Here is an 18,376-nt window from a genome sequence, read left to right as displayed (position 1 = left end):
GCTCTGCTGGTACCTGAAGCCAGTAAGTCTCAAAGGTTCACCCAAAGTCCTCGATGTAGTACCTGGGTGTCACAGCTGGATATTCAGGGCTTTTCAGTTAGCAGGTGGAAAATATTGCCAGGACTAGGTTCTTTTCTTCAAGGCAATGGGTTCCCTTCTGGCCTAGGGGATGTCTAGAAATGTCTTTTGGGAGCTAGGACGTGGAATGGAGGCCTCACAACTCTAACTGGTGCCCTATCTTGCTGTGGCTGTGCTCATATCATAGATGTAAGACAAAGTCTTCCCCACATTTCCCTCTTCTCGCCTCAAGCAGAAGGAGGGAGTCTCTTTGGAGCCACCAGCTATGCAGCCTGAGGTTAGGGGAGGGGTGATGCCAGAACTTCCTTGGCTATCCCAGTTGGTGTCTCAGTATACTGTGTGTATCTCCTAGTGCACTGTTTCTAGGACTTGCCTAAGAGTTGCAGTCCTTATAGCCTAACTGCCTTTCAAATTTTCTTGGAGGCTCAGAGTGCTGTAGCCTTCAGTATCGAGGTTTACAGGCACTCAGTTTCTTACCAGTGGGATTGCTGATTCCCCTCCTGCTAAGGCTGATTTAAATGCTCTCTCTGTGATGGGTGTCATCTGAGTTTGATCTGGTTTTCCTTTCTGCTCTAACAGGGCAGCACTGAGATCACTGCCTCGCAATTATTGCTCTATTCTCCGTCTCCCAGCACCCAGAGATACTCTCTGCATCACTCTGCAACTGCTGGGGTGGGGGAGGGGTGGTATCAGCAATTCAGCACTGTTTTTTTCTATCTTCAGTGCCTGTTTCAGTGATATGAAGTTAAAACCAGGTATTATGAGTGCTCATGTGATTTTCAGTTTTTGTGAAGGTATTTTTTTTTTTTTCTGTGTAGATGGTTAACTTGGTGTCCTTGCAGTGGGGACAATTGGTGGAATGTTCTATTCCACCATTTTGCTCTGCCCTCCCTGTTCTCATTTTATAGGAAAAAAAAAAAAGACAAGGGAAACTGAAAGATTGTAAATAAACACACAAGGGATGATGTGATTCCCAGTATGCCATTTTGCATACCAGGAGACCCTGGACCCTTGACTCTACAGCCAATTTAAATATTGCTTGGATTACTGCAGTTTATTGCTTTCTCTGTGTCTTCTTGATTTCAGTCTAACCCTCTCATAATCTAGTTTCCAATTTTTTAAAAAGGTGCATTTGATAATATTCTTTTCTGGGATTCTTCACACCTTCAGAGTAAAATTCATACTCTTCAGCTAAGCACACAACAACCTGAATATGGTAAGTAGATTAAGTGCACCAAAATCACCTGGGGATCAGAGTTAAAATGAAGATTTCTGGATCCCATCCAGATGCACTAAGTCAGAATTACTGAGGCCGGGACCCAAGAGAATCAGCATTTTAAACATGGACCCCGAAATGTGATTCTTCTTCATATTTAGAGAAACATCTGAGTTTATAGAGGTCTTTTATTTCTATCCCTATGTACCATACTCCTTCCTGTCTCTAAGTCTCCTGGTTTTCTTCAAAATTTTCTCCTCTTTTCCTTTAATCTTCTCATCCTCCAAGACTTAGTATCTTAGGGAAGTCCTTCTGAATCCCCCTGGATGCTACTTTCCCTTAGCCTTTCCAAGCTATTGCTTTGTAATGCTACCATTGCATTTTGTGCATGTGGTGTTACACACTAGGGAGCCTAATAAAATGCTGGACATAAGGTTTCTTCACATTAATTCCATGAATATTATTCACTGCATGCCATACCCTGGACACAAAAATATGAGTAAAAATCAGCCTCTAAAGACAAAAATGTGGGAAGACACAATCTTCTTTGTGAAACCTAAGAGAGTAAGATGACATTTCAATGATAGGAAAGATAAACAATGTTTGTAAACACTTTGAGTAAGAATTATTTGTTTCCACTAATTATTATTATTTGGACAATGATTATGCAGAGTGTTACTCTGTTAAGAGTTGAGATACATTTTTTCCAACAGATCTTTTGCTATCCAGTTATATGTATTTGTATGAGTCACTTCTCTGCCAATTGGAGTAGATACTCATGATTCTGAGATTCATTTACATGATTTCTAATGAGTCTAAAGTTGTAAAATTGTTGTATTTTATTATCTCACTTTCTAAATCTGCATGGTTTTCTCTTATCTGCTGCAGCTCATCGCTCAGGACCCTAAGCCTCAGCTCTGAATGAGAACTAACCCTTTTTCTATCTCCTATAATGCCAGCTCCATGCCCTAATTTGTCTCTTCTCTGACCTCCATGAGGTTATCCCAGTGATACTGTGAATGAGATGGTCACTGTAGTGATATATTTTATACGTTTATAGCTTTCTACTTTATAGCCTTCTAGAATGGAATCCAGTTTTCTCTTTTACAAAGGAAAGCATCTTTCAAGGAAGAGATTTTCATGTGGGCTGTGGTGTTATTAGATTGCTTAAACATTGCAGTAACAAAATAGTTGCTGTAGGAATTTTCTTGAGTTCTGAATATAAAAAAATAGTTTTAATATGACCAGTGATTATTTACTGTAGGTTTTAGTAAATATTATGTGATAATCAAAATGTAATAGTTTGCTAAAAGCAAAATTTTTAATGAGAGCAATAGAGTATATATCTAGGTGAAACTTTAAACCCATGTAAGTGTGCGTGTTCCCATTTAGAGATCAAATAAATATAAAGATTAATTTCCATATTAAAAATGTCATCCTAATAGCTAACATATTTCACATTTAATATATGAATTATACATTGCAATAAGCAAGTTCAATATACATGCTCACATATTCCTAGTCATATATAATTTTTATCTATACAACAAATAAGTAGAAAAGTAAGTTTTTGTCCCACAGTCCCAAAGCTAGTAAGTTGCAAATCCAAGATTTTTATCTATGCATTTTGACCCCAAAGAATTGGTTTAACATCCCCCAGAAATGTTATCTGCCAATGTCCACCTAAGCTCTCTATACTTTGTCTAGATTCTAGCCTATAGGATGAAGGAAGGAAAGTAGGAGACAAGTGATTTTCTTTTAAAGGGTAACCAAAAGTTGTACATACTAGTTCTGTTCAAATTCCATGTTTTACAACTCAGTGACATAATTACACTCAGTTGAACAGTAGACTGAGAAATGTTTCTGGGTACATAGCCACACATCTGACCAAAAAGTAGTGGTTGGGTGGGGATGTGGTTAGGGAATTTTTTATTCCTAAAAGTAAGAAAGGGAGAATGGATACTGATGGACACTTAATAGTCGCTACTACAGCATCTTATACAGCATCTGAGGACAAGAAGGTGATAGCTGGGAGAAAGTAAGAGAAAATGTGGAAACGTGTCTAAGTAGAAGGAAGTGTGTCTTTTTAGTTATTGGATGTATCCATATTAATCTCATTTGCTCAGCAGAAGTTGACACTGGTGAGAAGCTATCACTTGTCACAGTTGGTGAATATGTGATGGATAATACTCAGATTCTCATTTCCCTTCAAGGCCAATTATATATCCATCTACAAAGATGGTGTTGAAAGTATGTGTGTATGTGTGTGTGTGTGTGTATATATACACACATTAATATATATTATTAATTATTATATATATAAATATTAATTTATCTCTTGGTTTCTTTTTCTTTTCTTTTCTTTTTTTAAGATGGAGTCTCAGTCTGCCACCCAGGCTAGAGTGCAGTGTCGTGATTTTGGCTTTATTATATATATTATATATAAAAATATATAATATTAATTAATATAAATATTAATATATATACACATGTATATATGTTAGAATGTAAGTATATACACACATAATATATAAATAACATATGTATGCATAGTTGTGTGTGTGTGTGTGTATATATATATATATGATCAATTTGGTCTTTGGTATTAACTTCTGGTACTGAATCTGGATCCATAAAGTTTACTTTTAACTATAGTGATTCTGATTCAGATGGCTAGTATTGTTTTTGTCATCTTGCGTTGCCTTGTTATATGATATAAATAAGGAATATTTGCATTAATTGTTATAACACTTCAGTTAACTTTGTTAACTGATTATACATGATAGTTGAGTAAAACTGGATTTATTACATAATTTTAAAATCTGTGTCATTGCTAGAAAAAATGAGAAACAGTAACTTATGGGGATAGTCTAGATAAGATTAGTTTCCAGCAGTAGTGATGGGAGCCAGTTCTTATTAGATCACAGAGTTGACAGGTGGGCATAGAAGTCATAATACAAATTAAACAGTAGGTCAAGAATCCAAGAGATAAGGCTGGAAACAGTGGCTCACACCTGTTATCCTAGCACTTTGGGATGCCGAGGCAGGTGGATCATCTGAGGTCAGGAGTTCAAGACCAGACTGGCCAACATGGCAAAACCCTGTCTCTACAAAAACTGCAAAAATTAGCCAGGCATTGTGGTGCATGCCTGTAATCCCAGCTACTTAAGAGGCAGAGGCAGGAGAATCACGTGAACCCAGGAGGCAGAGGTTGAAGTGAGCCAAGATCACGACACTGCACTCCAGCCTACGTGGCAGACTGAGACTCCATCTTAAAAAAAAAAAAAAAAAAAAGAAAAGAAAAGAAAAATAAACCAAGAGATAAATTATTCTGTAAACATGAAAAGATGTTAGAGGTCAAAGCAAGGTAGGATATGTGGTTAGTAGGATAGGATAGGATAGGATAGGATAGGATAGAATAGAATAGAATAGAATAGAATAGAATAGAATAGAATAGTATAGAATAGGCAAGCTAAAACCAAGGCACCTGGAATAAGACTCAACTTATCAGAAACCAAAAAGATTGATTAGAACTGTGAGAACACATATCCTGAATTCAAAACAAAGTTAGAGACATACAGGGAATCATGACTAATTGAATATACGTGTTTCACTTCACTCTTGAACAGACTTCACTGAATTCATATTAAATAGTAAAGAAATACAAAGGTGTCAGTTAACAGTGCAAGTTGTGGAAAGATGATAGCAGCTTAGAGACATCAACAGAATATGATAAACGGCAAGGAAAGGAGCAAGTGATAGCTGATTTAACAATATACCATGGAGATTATTCTTCAACTGTAGAAAATTCTTAAACTTGATTGAATTGTACTTGTGAATGGCTGCATAATGTGGCATGTAAGTTACCCTCAATAAAACTGTTATAATTGTAAATTTATTATTGAAGCACCATGGGCATACAGAAAATTGCAGAAACAATATGTTCAACTGCTGAATTTTCCCAGTGTGAACATAACCAATAGCTACTGGAATCAGACTATAGAGAATACCTAGGAATTCAGCTTATAAGGGACATGAAGGACCTCTTCTAGGAGAATTACAAACTACTGCTCAAGGAAATAAGAGAGGACACAAACACATGGGGAAAAAAAATCATGCTTATGGATGGGAAGAATTGATATTGTGAAAATGGCCATACTGCCTAAAGTAATTTATAGATTCAATGCTATTCCTATCAAGCTTCCATTGACTTTCTTTGCAGAATTAGAAAAAAACTACTTTAAGTTTCATATGGAACCAAAAATAGCCAATATAGCCAAGACAAGCAAAAAGAAGAAAGCTGGAGGCATCACACTACCTGACTTCAAACTACTACAAGGCTACAGTAACCAAAACAGCATGGTACTGGTACCAAAACAGATAAAGAGACAAATGGAACAGAACAGCGACTTCAAAAATACCACACATCTACAACCATCTGATCATCGACAAACCTGACAAAAGCAATCAGTGATGAAAGTATTCCCTGTTTAATAAATGGTGCTGGGAAAACTAGCCATATGCAGAAAACAGAAACTGGACCCCTTCCTTACACCTTATACAAAAATTAACTCGAGATAGATTAAAGACTTAAATGTAAAGCCCCAAACCATAAAAACCCTAGAAGAAAACTTAGGCAATACCATTCAGGACATAGGCATGGGCAAAGACTTCATGACTAAAACACCAAAAGCAATTGCAACAAAAGCCAAAATCGACAAATGGGATCTAATTAAACTGAAGAGCTTCTGCATAGCAAAATAAACTATCATAAGAGTGAACAGGCATCCAACAGATTGGGAGAAAATTTTTGCAATCTAGATATCTAAGGGCTAATATCCAGAATCTACAAGGAACTTGAACAAATTTACAAGACAAAACAACAACAACAACAAAAAACAACCCCATCAAAAAGTGGCCAAAAGGTACGAACAGACACTTCTCAAAAGAAGACATTTATGCAGCCAGCAGACTGCTATAGCACATGTATACCTATGTAACAAACCTACACGTTCTGCACATGTATCCCAGAACTTGAAGGAAAAAAAAAAAAAAGAAGGAAAAGAAAATGACAACACCACAGATCTCTCCCTTGTGCCATGCCCGGGCTCTAATTTCTCCAAACCTAAGATATTCACTGAGTTGGTTTTTAAGAGCATTTCTTCCCAGGTTTTGATGTGTCTTTAAATGGAATCATACTACCTAATCTTTTGTACTTGGCTTCTTTCCATCAGTATTATGTGGATGAACCTCATTATTTGTAAGGTTCTTCCATAGTTTCACATGTTACAGCAGCTGGTTCCTTTTCATTGCTATATAGTATTCCATTACATGAATATTCTAACATTTCTTTATCCATATACTATTGATGATTATTTGAATTTTAAAAATAGTGCCACTCTGAATAGTTTGTGCATGAGATTTGTATGCATTTCTGATGGCTGTATGTTTTAGATCATTGATTAATGGGTATGCAAATATTCAACTTTAGTAGACACTGCAAACTAGGTTTTCAAAGTGTTTATCCCAGTTTAATCTCTCAGTATGTATGCATATGGTACTTCTATTTGTCCCCAAAGTCTTGTCAGCACTTGATATAGTCAGAGTCTTTAATTTTAGCTTATTCCAGGGATTTTAATTTATTTAATGTATTTTGGTTTTAATTTGTATTTCTTTGAAGACCAGTGATGTTAGACATTGTCCCATGATAATTAGGCATTTAGATATCCTATTGTGAGAAATGGTTGTTCAAGTTCTGCCCATTTTTCAATTAGACAGTCATTAATTTAGAATAGCTCTTTATTTCTTTATTCTGGAAAAGTATTGAACTATCTCCTCTCACAGGGTGGCATGACTTCCACTGTGATAGTTACATGTTTTAATAAATGGAAGTTCTTACTTTTTATGTAGGCAAACCTATACATGTTTTTTGTTTGTGGTTTCTGCTTTGATTTGGCTTCATTTGAGGAATCTATATTCCCCAGCAGTTATAACTTCTGTAAGATCTTGACAGAAAGTGGAGCAGAATCCTTTGCAATTCATGCATAGTAATTTAGTAATCAGGGGCACCTGCCTGAAATTAGGATGTGTGGAGCAGTCACTTCAGGCACTTCTTTCAACTAGACCTTTATTTTGCCATTGGTGTCAAAAAGAAGATTGTAGTGTGTTTTATTTATTGAGTTATTTTGTTTATATTGGAGCTCCTTGCTAGAAATCTAACGAATGTGATCTTATTATAAGCCAGCAACAACTCTGGAAGGTCGGTGTTATTATTATCCATTTTACAGATAAGGAAACTCAGGCTGACTGGGTGATGTTAGTTTGCTAAAATGGCAGAGCTAATAAGTGGGAGAATTCAGTCTGCCTCATTCTAAAGTCATACTTCAAAGCCAAATGCCCTTTAAGATTTTATGTGCGTCGGGAACTTATTTGATTTTGCTCGTTATTACATATGTTTAATATTATTCACTTTGCCAATATGAAGGTGTATTGAAAACTTCAATTCTCTGTTGCAGATAAAGGAAGACCTAGGTCTAGAAAAATAGCAGAAAGTGGAAGAGGGAAACGATACTCATACAAATTACCTCAAGAATACAACATAGAGACTGTAGTGGTTGCAGACCCAGCAATGGTTTCCTATCATGGAGCAGATGCAGCCAGGAGATTCATTCTAACCATCTTAAATATGGTAGGCAAACTTTAAAGTGCGCTTGGAATTTTTTCAAGAAAACTCTAAGGAAGACGTGTGAGTATTTATAATGAAGTTCTTTAAAATTAACTCGTTACTATTCCTTTCTCTTATTGTCATCAGTTAAAAAAATACTTAGGTATACAAAATTGATCCATCTCAAAAGCAATATCAAAATAAAAATTCACATATTGTAAAAAAGAAAACACCCTTCTTGTTAATTTTGATGTGGCAAACCTTTCTATGTTACTCTATTCTCTCTTTTTTTGGTACTGTTCTTTTCCTTTTTTTTTTTTTTAATATTTCTAGCCCCATTTATTTATTTATTTATTTGTTTTGTTGGTACATAGTAGATGTATGTATTTATGGGGTAGATATTTTGATAGAGGCATAAATTTGGTGAAATTATCATATTTTAATATATGTTTATATACATGGCCCCACAAAAGGACCATAGGTTAATTATGATGTGATATAAAAATGAATGTTGGTAATCCACTGAGCTATTATATAGGTATGTAAAATGAATGTCAGATATGATTCTAGTTGATGAGCTAAAATTTTAACCAACTAAATCACAGGTGACTAACTTGAGTTGATGATTTCTGATTGTAGAAATCCTAGTATCTCGTCGCCTCTTAGATTTCATGCAATATTCCTTTAAGGATTATTTGCCTACTTACCTTGGAACTTTTACCAAAAAAAAAAAAAAAAAAAAAAAAAGAATCTTAGTATCTATCATGTGAGGGATGTTTTTTACCAAATTGATCCTTTGACTTAATTTCATACTCTGTTGGGCAAACCTCATTCAAGGAAGAATCAGAAGGTTGTAGTGAAGAGTGATTCTTACACGAGAATAAAGAGAAATAAATGTTGAAGGCAAATGTCCATTTATAAGTCAATTACCATTTAAGGATGGCTGATGTAATGATAAATACAGTCCCATTTTTTACTATCTTTGCTATCATTTGGCTGTTTTCCTGGGGAACAGAGTGTTTTTTTACACTTTAGATATTTCTGTCCATATTCCATTACCTTCTGAGCGCTCCTCTAGAATGGGATATATGGTAGATTAACACTGCCTAACAACCAGTCTTTTCTAAGTAGAAATATCTCTGAAAGCATGGGTTTGACGTAACAAAAAATTACTTTGCTTTGCAAGCTTTTTTTTTTTTTTTTTTTTTTTTTTTTTTTTTTTTTTTAAGATTTCCTCAAATAAATTGAGACTTCTCCACGTATGGGCCTTGAGAAAAATTAAGACGACTTTCTGTTTAATTTTAGGATTTTTATTTTTATTTTTATTTGTTTTTAGGTTTTTAACCTTTTCCAACACAAGAGTCTGGGTGTGCAGGTCAATCTTCGTGTGATAAAGCTTATTCTGCTCCATGAAACTCCAGTAAGAAAGTCTTGAGTTTTTAATTAAATTTAATGGGTGAGAAATTTTGTTCAGAAACTTTTAAGTAAAGGGAATGTTAAGGATGTACTTAAAAATCTGGAAATATCCATTGAATCACTTAAAGTATACATAAAACTGGCCTTTAGTTTTGGTTAATGCCCCAATCTTATTTTAAAAATAGGATATTGTTAGTTTCCAAGAATCCTGAAAACAAATCTTAACTTTCCAAAGTATAATTTTAAGAAGTCATTTTAAATGACAGTTTTATTCTATTATTTAGATGTGTACTTCTAACACTTTTTATTTATTTTAAATGGGAACTATTGTGTGGCATCATTTTGACATGCAGCTTAACTGGCACTTTAGAAAATGTTGTTCCACATAGAAAATCTTGTTCTTAAGTTGTAGAAACAACAAGTTATTTTAGTCTAAAAGTTCCACATTCTTAATTGAACCTCTCTACTTTTTCAGAATACCATTAAACAGATTTTGTAGTTATTACACCCTCACAACGCTTTAAGCTTTTAAGCTCAGAGTAAATCAAACCTGAATGTCTTCCAGGTTCTAATTAATGTTATGGTCAGCAGTTTGCTTTAGTAATTCAAGAGTGCCTTTGTTATTTGTTTTTTGTTTGTTTGTTTGTTTTGTTTTGTTTTGTTTTTGTATATACCTAAGAATAATATGCCTTGTGATGAAATCTGTTATTTTGCAGCCAGATCTATACATTGGGCATCATGGAGAAAAAATGCTAGAGAGTTTTTGTAAGTGGCAACATGAAGAATTTGGCAAAAAGAATGATATACATTTGGAGATGTCAACAAGCTGGGGGGAAGACATGACTTCAGTGGATGCAGCTATACTTATAACAAGGTAAGTTTTCCAAAGCCAATTAAATGGCATTCCTAATTCAATTACTGCACTGTTAATCCCATTAATCCCTTAATAGATAACGTTTTTATTTCAGATTTCATGCTTCAAAAATGATTTTGGCATAATGGTGTTAGTCATCTCCCTCAATTCATAATAACAGATTTGTAAACAGCTAAATATTGGATGGCATATTGACAAAACATTTGGTTAGTTAATTCTAAAAAATTACCCTAAATTTTTGAGCTCAAAGGCATAGTCATTAATGATAAGCTAAAACTATGGTGAATTTTGTTGTAAGTTCAAAATTATGAATCTAGACTGTATGTTTTTCAGTCATCACCATAAAAAGTAACCTAATATGTTAAATTCAGCAATTGAAAACCTTTCTGGCTCCATGTGAGAAACAATTTCAATTAAGTCTCTGACTAATTATAAGCTACATTGTGAATGTACTACTAAAAAATATTTTTAATACAGCATTAAGTATAATATGTAAATAAATGTAAGTGAAATAATGAGCAACAATATGCTCTATATGATTAATATGTCTAATAATAAATAATTGGTCTGTCTTGCTTAAAGTTGGTAAAAATAAGTAATTCATTGTGAACTAGCAATTTAATTTTAGTCATCAAAAGTGTTAGCATTTCACATCACAGAAAGCACAGTAGTGTAATTACATACGATTTTCTGAAATGAAATCATTGAAATCATTGCAATTTCTTATAATTAATACTAAAGGCAAATAATTCATAAAGTTGAAAAATCTCTAGGCAAGAACACAATTGGACTTCTACTTTCAGCTAAGTAGGTATAACTGATATTGAGCTTCTGCAATAAGCAATCATAATATTGGAAAATAAGAAGTCACTGCTTTTAGTCATTGGAGAGTGAACAGTGTAAGACTGCAATTCCTGAAAGAAGGGGAATTTATTATGCAAACCTTGCAGTCAACTCAGCTTTTTCCCTGGGAAAAATTTCTTAACTAGCGTAGCAAGGTAGAATCTAGGTAGAGCACAGTGATCCTGCTGAGGACACCAGAGATAAAAGTCTTAGGCATGGATAGGTGCCATGAAGTACATGTGCTGACCACACATGAGAACTTGGCAATGGCTGGTCTGAATATAAACAGATAGAGGAGACTGCCCCAAATTTACCACAGGATTGCTGCTATGGAGTTCCAAATTTAAAAAGATACTAGGAATGAGCAAATTCAAAGCACAAGAGTGGAACAATCTTGTGATACCTTATCATCATTTTTAGCCTTAGGGGAGACAGAGCTTAGAGGTTGAATACCACCAATTTACAGAGGCTTTGGTATCATCTTGGATTTTTGATAAATCTTCCCTACCAAAAAATAAAGTCAAATTTATCTACGTGCAGGATGATGAGCTAGTAATTGTGAACTGCCTCTTAAAACAGTTTTAAGCACTCTTCAGAGGAAGATAACAGAATAGCAAGTCTCTCTAAAAGTATATCATTCACAATGTCCAGAGTATAATAAAAATTAGTCAAGCAAAGAAACATGAAAATGTGACCCATGGTCAATGAAAAATTAGTCAATAGAACTGACCTTGAGATAGCCTAGATGTTGGATTTAGCAGATGAATGCAGTTGTAATTGGAGTCTCAGAAGAAGAGAGTAAGAATGGGTAAGAAAAATTATTTGAAGACATAATGGCAAAAAATTCCGCAAATTTGATGAAAAGCAACAAATATGGACCTAGGCATATCATAGGAAAGTTGCTGAAAACCAAAGAAAAACAGAAAAATTTCCGTCAGCCAGCAGGCTGAGCATTGAGGGGAGCAGAGGAAACATTAAACAGGAGGAACAATGTTCAAATAAATGACTTACTTCACATCCAAAAAAACAGTAAGCTCAAAAGACAATGAAACAACATTTCTAATGTACTGAAAGAAAGTAAACTAAAGAAATCCTATTAACCAAAAATGCTTACTGAGTTCTTGAGGTACTATCTTAATCTCTGAAAGGGTATCTATGAAAAAACATGTCTATAACTAATATCACAGCAAAAGGAGAAAACTGAACATTTTCTCCTTACAACTGAAAGCAAGGTAAGGATGTCTTCTCTTTCCACTTCTATCCAATATTGTACTGAAGATCATAACCAGTGTGGTAAAGCAGAAAAAAACAAAGGAAAAGCATACATATTTGGAATATAAAGAAAAATGTCTCTTATTCATAGATGATGTGAAATGGTACAAAGAATATTTTAAGAAATCTAGCAAAAATTTGCTAGAATTTGTAACTGGATTTTCAAGGCTACATCATGTAAAATCAGTTTTCAAAAACCAATTATGTTTATGTATACTGGAAGTGAACAATTGGAAAAAAATTATAGTGACTTCCAAAACCATAAAATACTTAAGAACAATTTTAGTAAAATATGTGTAAAACCTCTAAAATGAGAACTACACAGCACTGTTACGAGAAATTAAATATCTAAATAAAGATTAATTCATTGGAATACTAAATATTATTAAATGCCACTTTTCTCCAAATTGATTTATAGATTCAATATACTCCCAAGGAAACAACCTTTGCAGGCATGTTTTGTAGAAATTGACAAGCTGACTCCAGTACTAATTTGTAAAGGCAGAGGACCTAGAAGAATCAAAACAGTTTTGAAAAATAAGAACAAATTGAGGCCAGGTGCGGTGGCTCACACCTGTAATCCCAGCACTTAGGGTGGCTGAGGTGGGCAGATGGCCTGAGGCCAGGGATTCAAGACCAGCCTGGCCAACGTGACAAAACCTCGTATCTACTAAAATTACAAAAATTAACTGGGCATGGTGGTGCATGCCTGTAGTCCCAGCTACTTGGGAGGCTGAGCCATGAGAATCGCTTGAATCCAGGAGGCAAAAGTTGCAGCGAGCCAAGATTGTGCAAATGCACTCCACCCTGGGCAACTGAACAAGACTCTGTCTCAAACAAACAAACAAAAAAACCCCCAAACCTTCCCATTCTGTCACAGTAATGAAAATGTATATATGTATATATATGAACAAATTGGATGGACTTACACTATATGATTTCAAAACTTACTCTAAAAGTTTGGAAATCAAGATAGTATGGTTTTGGCAAAGTCATGCAAATCAATGAAGCAAAATAAACGGTCTAGAAATAAGCCCACATATATATGGTTAATTGATTTTTAATAAAGCTACCAACATAATTCAGTTATAAAAATAATCTATTCAGCAGATGGTATTAGAATACATCAAATGGTACAAATGGAATATCTGGATACCTCTGTGAAAAAAATGAATATCAATCCCATTTAACATGTGTAAAATTAATTCAAAAGGGATCATAGAATTAAAAATGAAAGCTAAAACTCTATTGTAGTAAAAAAATAAAGAAGAACATTTTCATGAACAAGAGGAGGACAATGGTTTCTTACACAGGATACAAAAAAGTACTAATCAAGAAATACTAACAATTGTCTGGAATTTTTAAAAATGAAAACCATTTCCTGTTCAAAAGACGTTCACATCTTTTGTGAATTTGAGAAAATAATTGCCATACATATACTAACAAAGAACTTGTATCCAGAATGTTTACATGTATGTGTGTATACACACATATACAAATACAAAAATATGTCAACCTCTTAAAAATAACAAGAAAGAAATATGAATCTCCAGTAAGCATATAAAGAGATACTCAACATCATTAATTCCCAGGAAAATGCAAAAGAAATTCACACCCACTTGAAAGGCTTCAGTTATAAAAATTAAAAATACTCAATGATGGTGAGGATATGGAACACTCTTCAGTTGTTGGTGGGATTATAAAATGGTTCAACCACGTTGGAAAATGAGTAGTTTCTTATAAAGTTAAACATTTGCTTACCATATAGCCCACATCAGCTTCTAGATATTTACTTAAGAAAAATAAAAATGTCATTCACAGAAAAAAAAGAACTTAAGAATTTATAGAAGCTTTCATAATTTTTTTCATAATTTTCATAATTGCCAAAAATTATAAATAAATATACATCTACAGGTGAATGTATTGTGTGTTCATACAATTGAATACTCTTCATCAAACTACTGATAAATGCAACCAAATGGATGGATGAGTTTTAATAACATTATACTGAGGCCGGGTGTGGTGGCTCACGCCTATAATCCCAGCAGTTTAGAAGGCCGAGGCAGGCAGGCAGATCACTTGAGGTCAGGAGTTAAAGACCAGCCTGGTCAACATGGTAAAACACTGTCTCTACCAAAAATACAAAAGTTAGGCAGGCATGGTGGCTCATGCCTGTAATCCCAGCTACTCAGGAGGGTGAGGCAGGAGAATCACTTGAACTTGTGAGGCGGAGGTTGCAGTGAGTCGAGATTGTACCACTGCAATCCAGCCTGGGTGACAGAGTAAGACTCCACCTCAAAAAAAAAAAAAAAAAAAAAAAAAAAAAAAATACTGAGTGAAAAAGCCAAATTAGAAACTGATCAGAGGATGATTCCACTTATACAGAGTTTGAGAATAGGCAAAATTCATCTGTCGTGTCAAATGTTGCCTGCTTTAAAGCTGGGAAAACTGACTGCAAAAAGGCAGAAGGAACTTTCTGTAGTAGTGGAAATATTGCATATATTGCTTTGAATACATGTCGGTTTATACATTTGTCAAAATTCACCTATCTTCTCATTTAACTTGTGTGTATTTTCTGTAAGTTTTACTATAATAAAGTTGGTTAAGAGTAGTAAATTGAAGTTGGGAGAAGGGATGGAAAGATTTGCATGGATGGGGAGACCTATGGTTATAAGGTTTGAGGTGAGTCTAGGTTAAACGTCTGCATTGTTCAAGCCTTTCTTCCTTCTTAACCGTAATAGATTTGAGAAATATTGCTTCTGAGACTAAAGAAGATGATAATCATAATTTGATTACTGATTTATAATTTTCCCTTATAAATGCGATATATTTATTACAGAAAATTGATAAGTATAAGAATAAAGATAAAAATTAGCCTATAGGCCCACTACATAGGAAAAGCATAGTTAACATTTTAAAGTATATTTCATCAGTTGTATTTCCTATGTATGTATATAATACATGGATTTACATTATTGGGATCATAGTCTACATACAAGTTTTGTTTCTCACCAACAAAATATATTGTGGCATTAATTTTATTTCTTATTTCCAATGCCATTTTTTCTTTCAAAACTCTAAAAAATGATTTAGAATTTTCTGCATCCAACATTTTTAATGTTGAAAAACTTTAAAACTAGCATCTTGAATTGACCATTGACCACTCTTCATTATTGTCTCCCTTGTTGCTAGCTTTCCCTAGCTATGCAACACAGGAATTCTACTAAAAGGAAAAGAAGAAAGCATAGTGTGATATGTTTCATATATACAAAGAGCATAAAGAATAATATAATTAACAACTGCCTGTTTACCCCTCCACTTAGGAAACAGAACATTATCTATGTTGTTGAAGTCATTTTACATACTGTTTTATAAACCATATTTTCCCTTAAAAGTCTGTTTCAAACATTTGCTTATTTATATATACATATTTCTTGAAAATGTAGCCTAATATGGTTTTATTTTTCAAGTAATGCATATTCTCATGGCAAAAGTTTAAATATAACTTTTAAATATATTGTCATATTATAAGCATATTCTTATGGTTAAAGTAAAAGAAACACTTTAGTATTTACGTAGTAAATTAACTTTTACCAACTTCTACTCCCGCTCTCCAACCCTAAGGTAATCAATGTTAAGAGTTGGTGTGTATGTAAAGAACATTGTTTCATGCTCTACACAGTTTTCTCTATTTGTTTGCTTTTTCACTTTACTATTATGTCTGGCAAGTATTTTTATGTCATTTATTGTGGAAGGCAGAATAATATTCCTCCTCCCCAAATATCCATCTTCTAATCTCCACAACCAGTGAATATGCCATCTTACATGGCAAAGGGACTTTGCAAATGTTATTAAATTAAGGATCTTGAGATAGGCAGATTATCCTGGCATATTTGAGTGGGTTCAATGTAATCACAAGAGTCCTAAAATAAGGAAGAGGGAGGCAGAAGTTCAAAGTCAGGGAAGGACTGGAAGATGCTATAAACCCAGTTTTGAAGAGACAAAAACAGGTCATAAGCCAAAGAAGGAGAGTAATGTCTAGAAACGGGACAAGACCAGGACATAGATTATACCCTGGTGCCTCTAGAAGGAATGCAGCTCTATGGCACTTTTATTTTGGCCCGGTAAGACCTGTAGTTGACTTCTGACAAGATAACACATTTGTGTTGTTTTAGGCCACTAAGTTTATGGTAATCTGTTATAGCAGCAATGGGAAACTCATGCGCTCCTATCGGTCTGCATCGTTTGTGGGGGCAGAGAGCTGACATACTATATATTGCATAAAAGTATCCTGATTTATTCAACTACTTATCTGTTTATAGAACTTTCTAAGTTTTTGCTGTTAGAGAAAATGTTCTATAAATATGGTTATATATGGTTGTAAACATGTGCTATAATAGTATTTATTTAGGGTAGATTAAAAAGTACTTGCTCTGTCAAAGGGTACACATATATAAAATACTGACAAATACTAGCAAACTTTTCTCCCTTTACTCACTTGTGGGACAAGTCTTCTGTGGAGGATCACCCTTTCTCCATATTTCTGTTTCCAGTGCCATAATAGTGAAAAATCACCCCACTAAAGGGAATATTTTATTCCTAAGTTACCTGGTACCATTTGGTTAATAAAGATTAAATGAGTGCTTCATGTAGTAAGGGAAAAAAATCCCTTTCTAGTTAGTGTAAAGATGATCAGGTATTTAGCTTTGTAAGAAAACTGTGAAAAATAGAATAACATAAGAAAAAATGTTAATCTCCATGGATTGCATGTTCTTATCCATATTTGACAGACTAAACTCAGAACCAGGCTCAGTTGTTAGTAAATGCTCATTGTAGATAACTAGTAAATGTTGGGGGTTGTGTGTGTACATTAGTAGGAAGAAATTTTAGCTCAGGGATCAAGTTCGGTGTCAGCTAAAATACATAATGCTTCTACAAATCCAAACCTATCTGAGGTCATATATTTGTTAAATTGTCCTGTGCAGTACAATAAAGTAAATAGTTTAAAGCTGACCTAGTTATGCTTCTGGGTTCATAGTAACAAAAACACAAAACATGTTCTCTTAGCTCTCAACTCTGTGATTTCTTAGGGCAATTTTCACATTTCTCATTGAAATCAGGGAGAAGGCATACATCTTTATGCCCTTTGGAAATACTCTTTAAAATTCAATTTTATTAATGATAGCTTTGCCTTTCCTATTTACAGAAATGCTTTTAGTTTACGTATAAAACATGTGAAAGTTAGTTTCAAACTAATGCCATTGGCAAGTAAGAGAAAATTTAATAAAACTAGAAATTGCAAAAATAACTTGATTTAATACAAATTACAGAATAATTTTTGAATGAATCATTTATAGGTATATCCCAAGGCACTATTAAACTCTACAGTGAGGCTCATTCTCAGTTGCATCTTCGTTCTTGGAAATTAAAGGCTACATTTCATTTTTTTCAACATAAATCAGAACTTAGGCAGAATTTATTGGCTTTCCCAGTTGCCAAAGTCTAATAGTATCATTTCTATAAACTCACATAATGAAACTCTATGATGCAGACTTCGGCGCACATAATCTACATGAGCCAAAAATGAGAGAATTTGAATCCACATGATCAAAGGTCTAGTCAGCAAATAATCTCTATCCCCATCTTATAAAATAAATATTTGAATATTTTGAATTAGGAATACATTGGTGTTCTGCAAATAAGTTGATTATTGGAGAAATGAAGATTAAGACTTATAGTCTGATCTTTGGTTTATAATGCTGCTGGCTATTTTTCAGTTTTAGTTAGAGGTACTTCTAACGTTTCTGAATGAAAGAACTAGAGTTTGTTTATTTGATTGTTTTTTGTAATGTGCTTTTTTCATTTGTTTGCTAAGTGAACAGAAATTGGCTGTGTGGTGGATTCTAAATGCCCTTGACAATAAGCAGTGCATTTGTCATAATTTTATCATGTTGTTTAATTACAGATGAAGTCCCATGTTTCACATTATATAAATCAAATAGTCATGTTGCAG

At 34.0% G+C, this 18,376-nt stretch overlaps 1 protein-coding gene across 2 annotated transcripts in view; it reads left to right on the top strand.

Moving 5' to 3' along the window:
* The window catches only part of LOC105467210 (ADAM metallopeptidase with thrombospondin type 1 motif 19), a 282,043-nt gene that overhangs the window by 68,358 nt on the left and 195,309 nt on the right, over positions 1-18,376 (top strand). For both annotated transcript variants that reach the window (XM_011716699.3, XM_024788331.2), the window contains exons 4-6: positions 7,810-7,982; positions 9,295-9,378; positions 10,091-10,248. In XM_011716699.3, the coding sequence (XP_011715001.3) occupies positions 7,810-7,982; positions 9,295-9,378; positions 10,091-10,248 (415 nt within the window). The remainder of the gene's footprint in view (positions 1-7,809; positions 7,983-9,294; positions 9,379-10,090; positions 10,249-18,376) is intronic.

This window comes from Macaca nemestrina, chromosome 6 (assembly GCF_043159975.1).
Source record: "Macaca nemestrina isolate mMacNem1 chromosome 6, mMacNem.hap1, whole genome shotgun sequence".
Lineage (NCBI taxonomy): Eukaryota > Metazoa > Chordata > Mammalia > Primates > Cercopithecidae > Macaca > Macaca nemestrina.
Note: the sequence above shows the minus strand (reverse complement) of the source record. Positions and strands in the feature narration are given on the sequence as shown.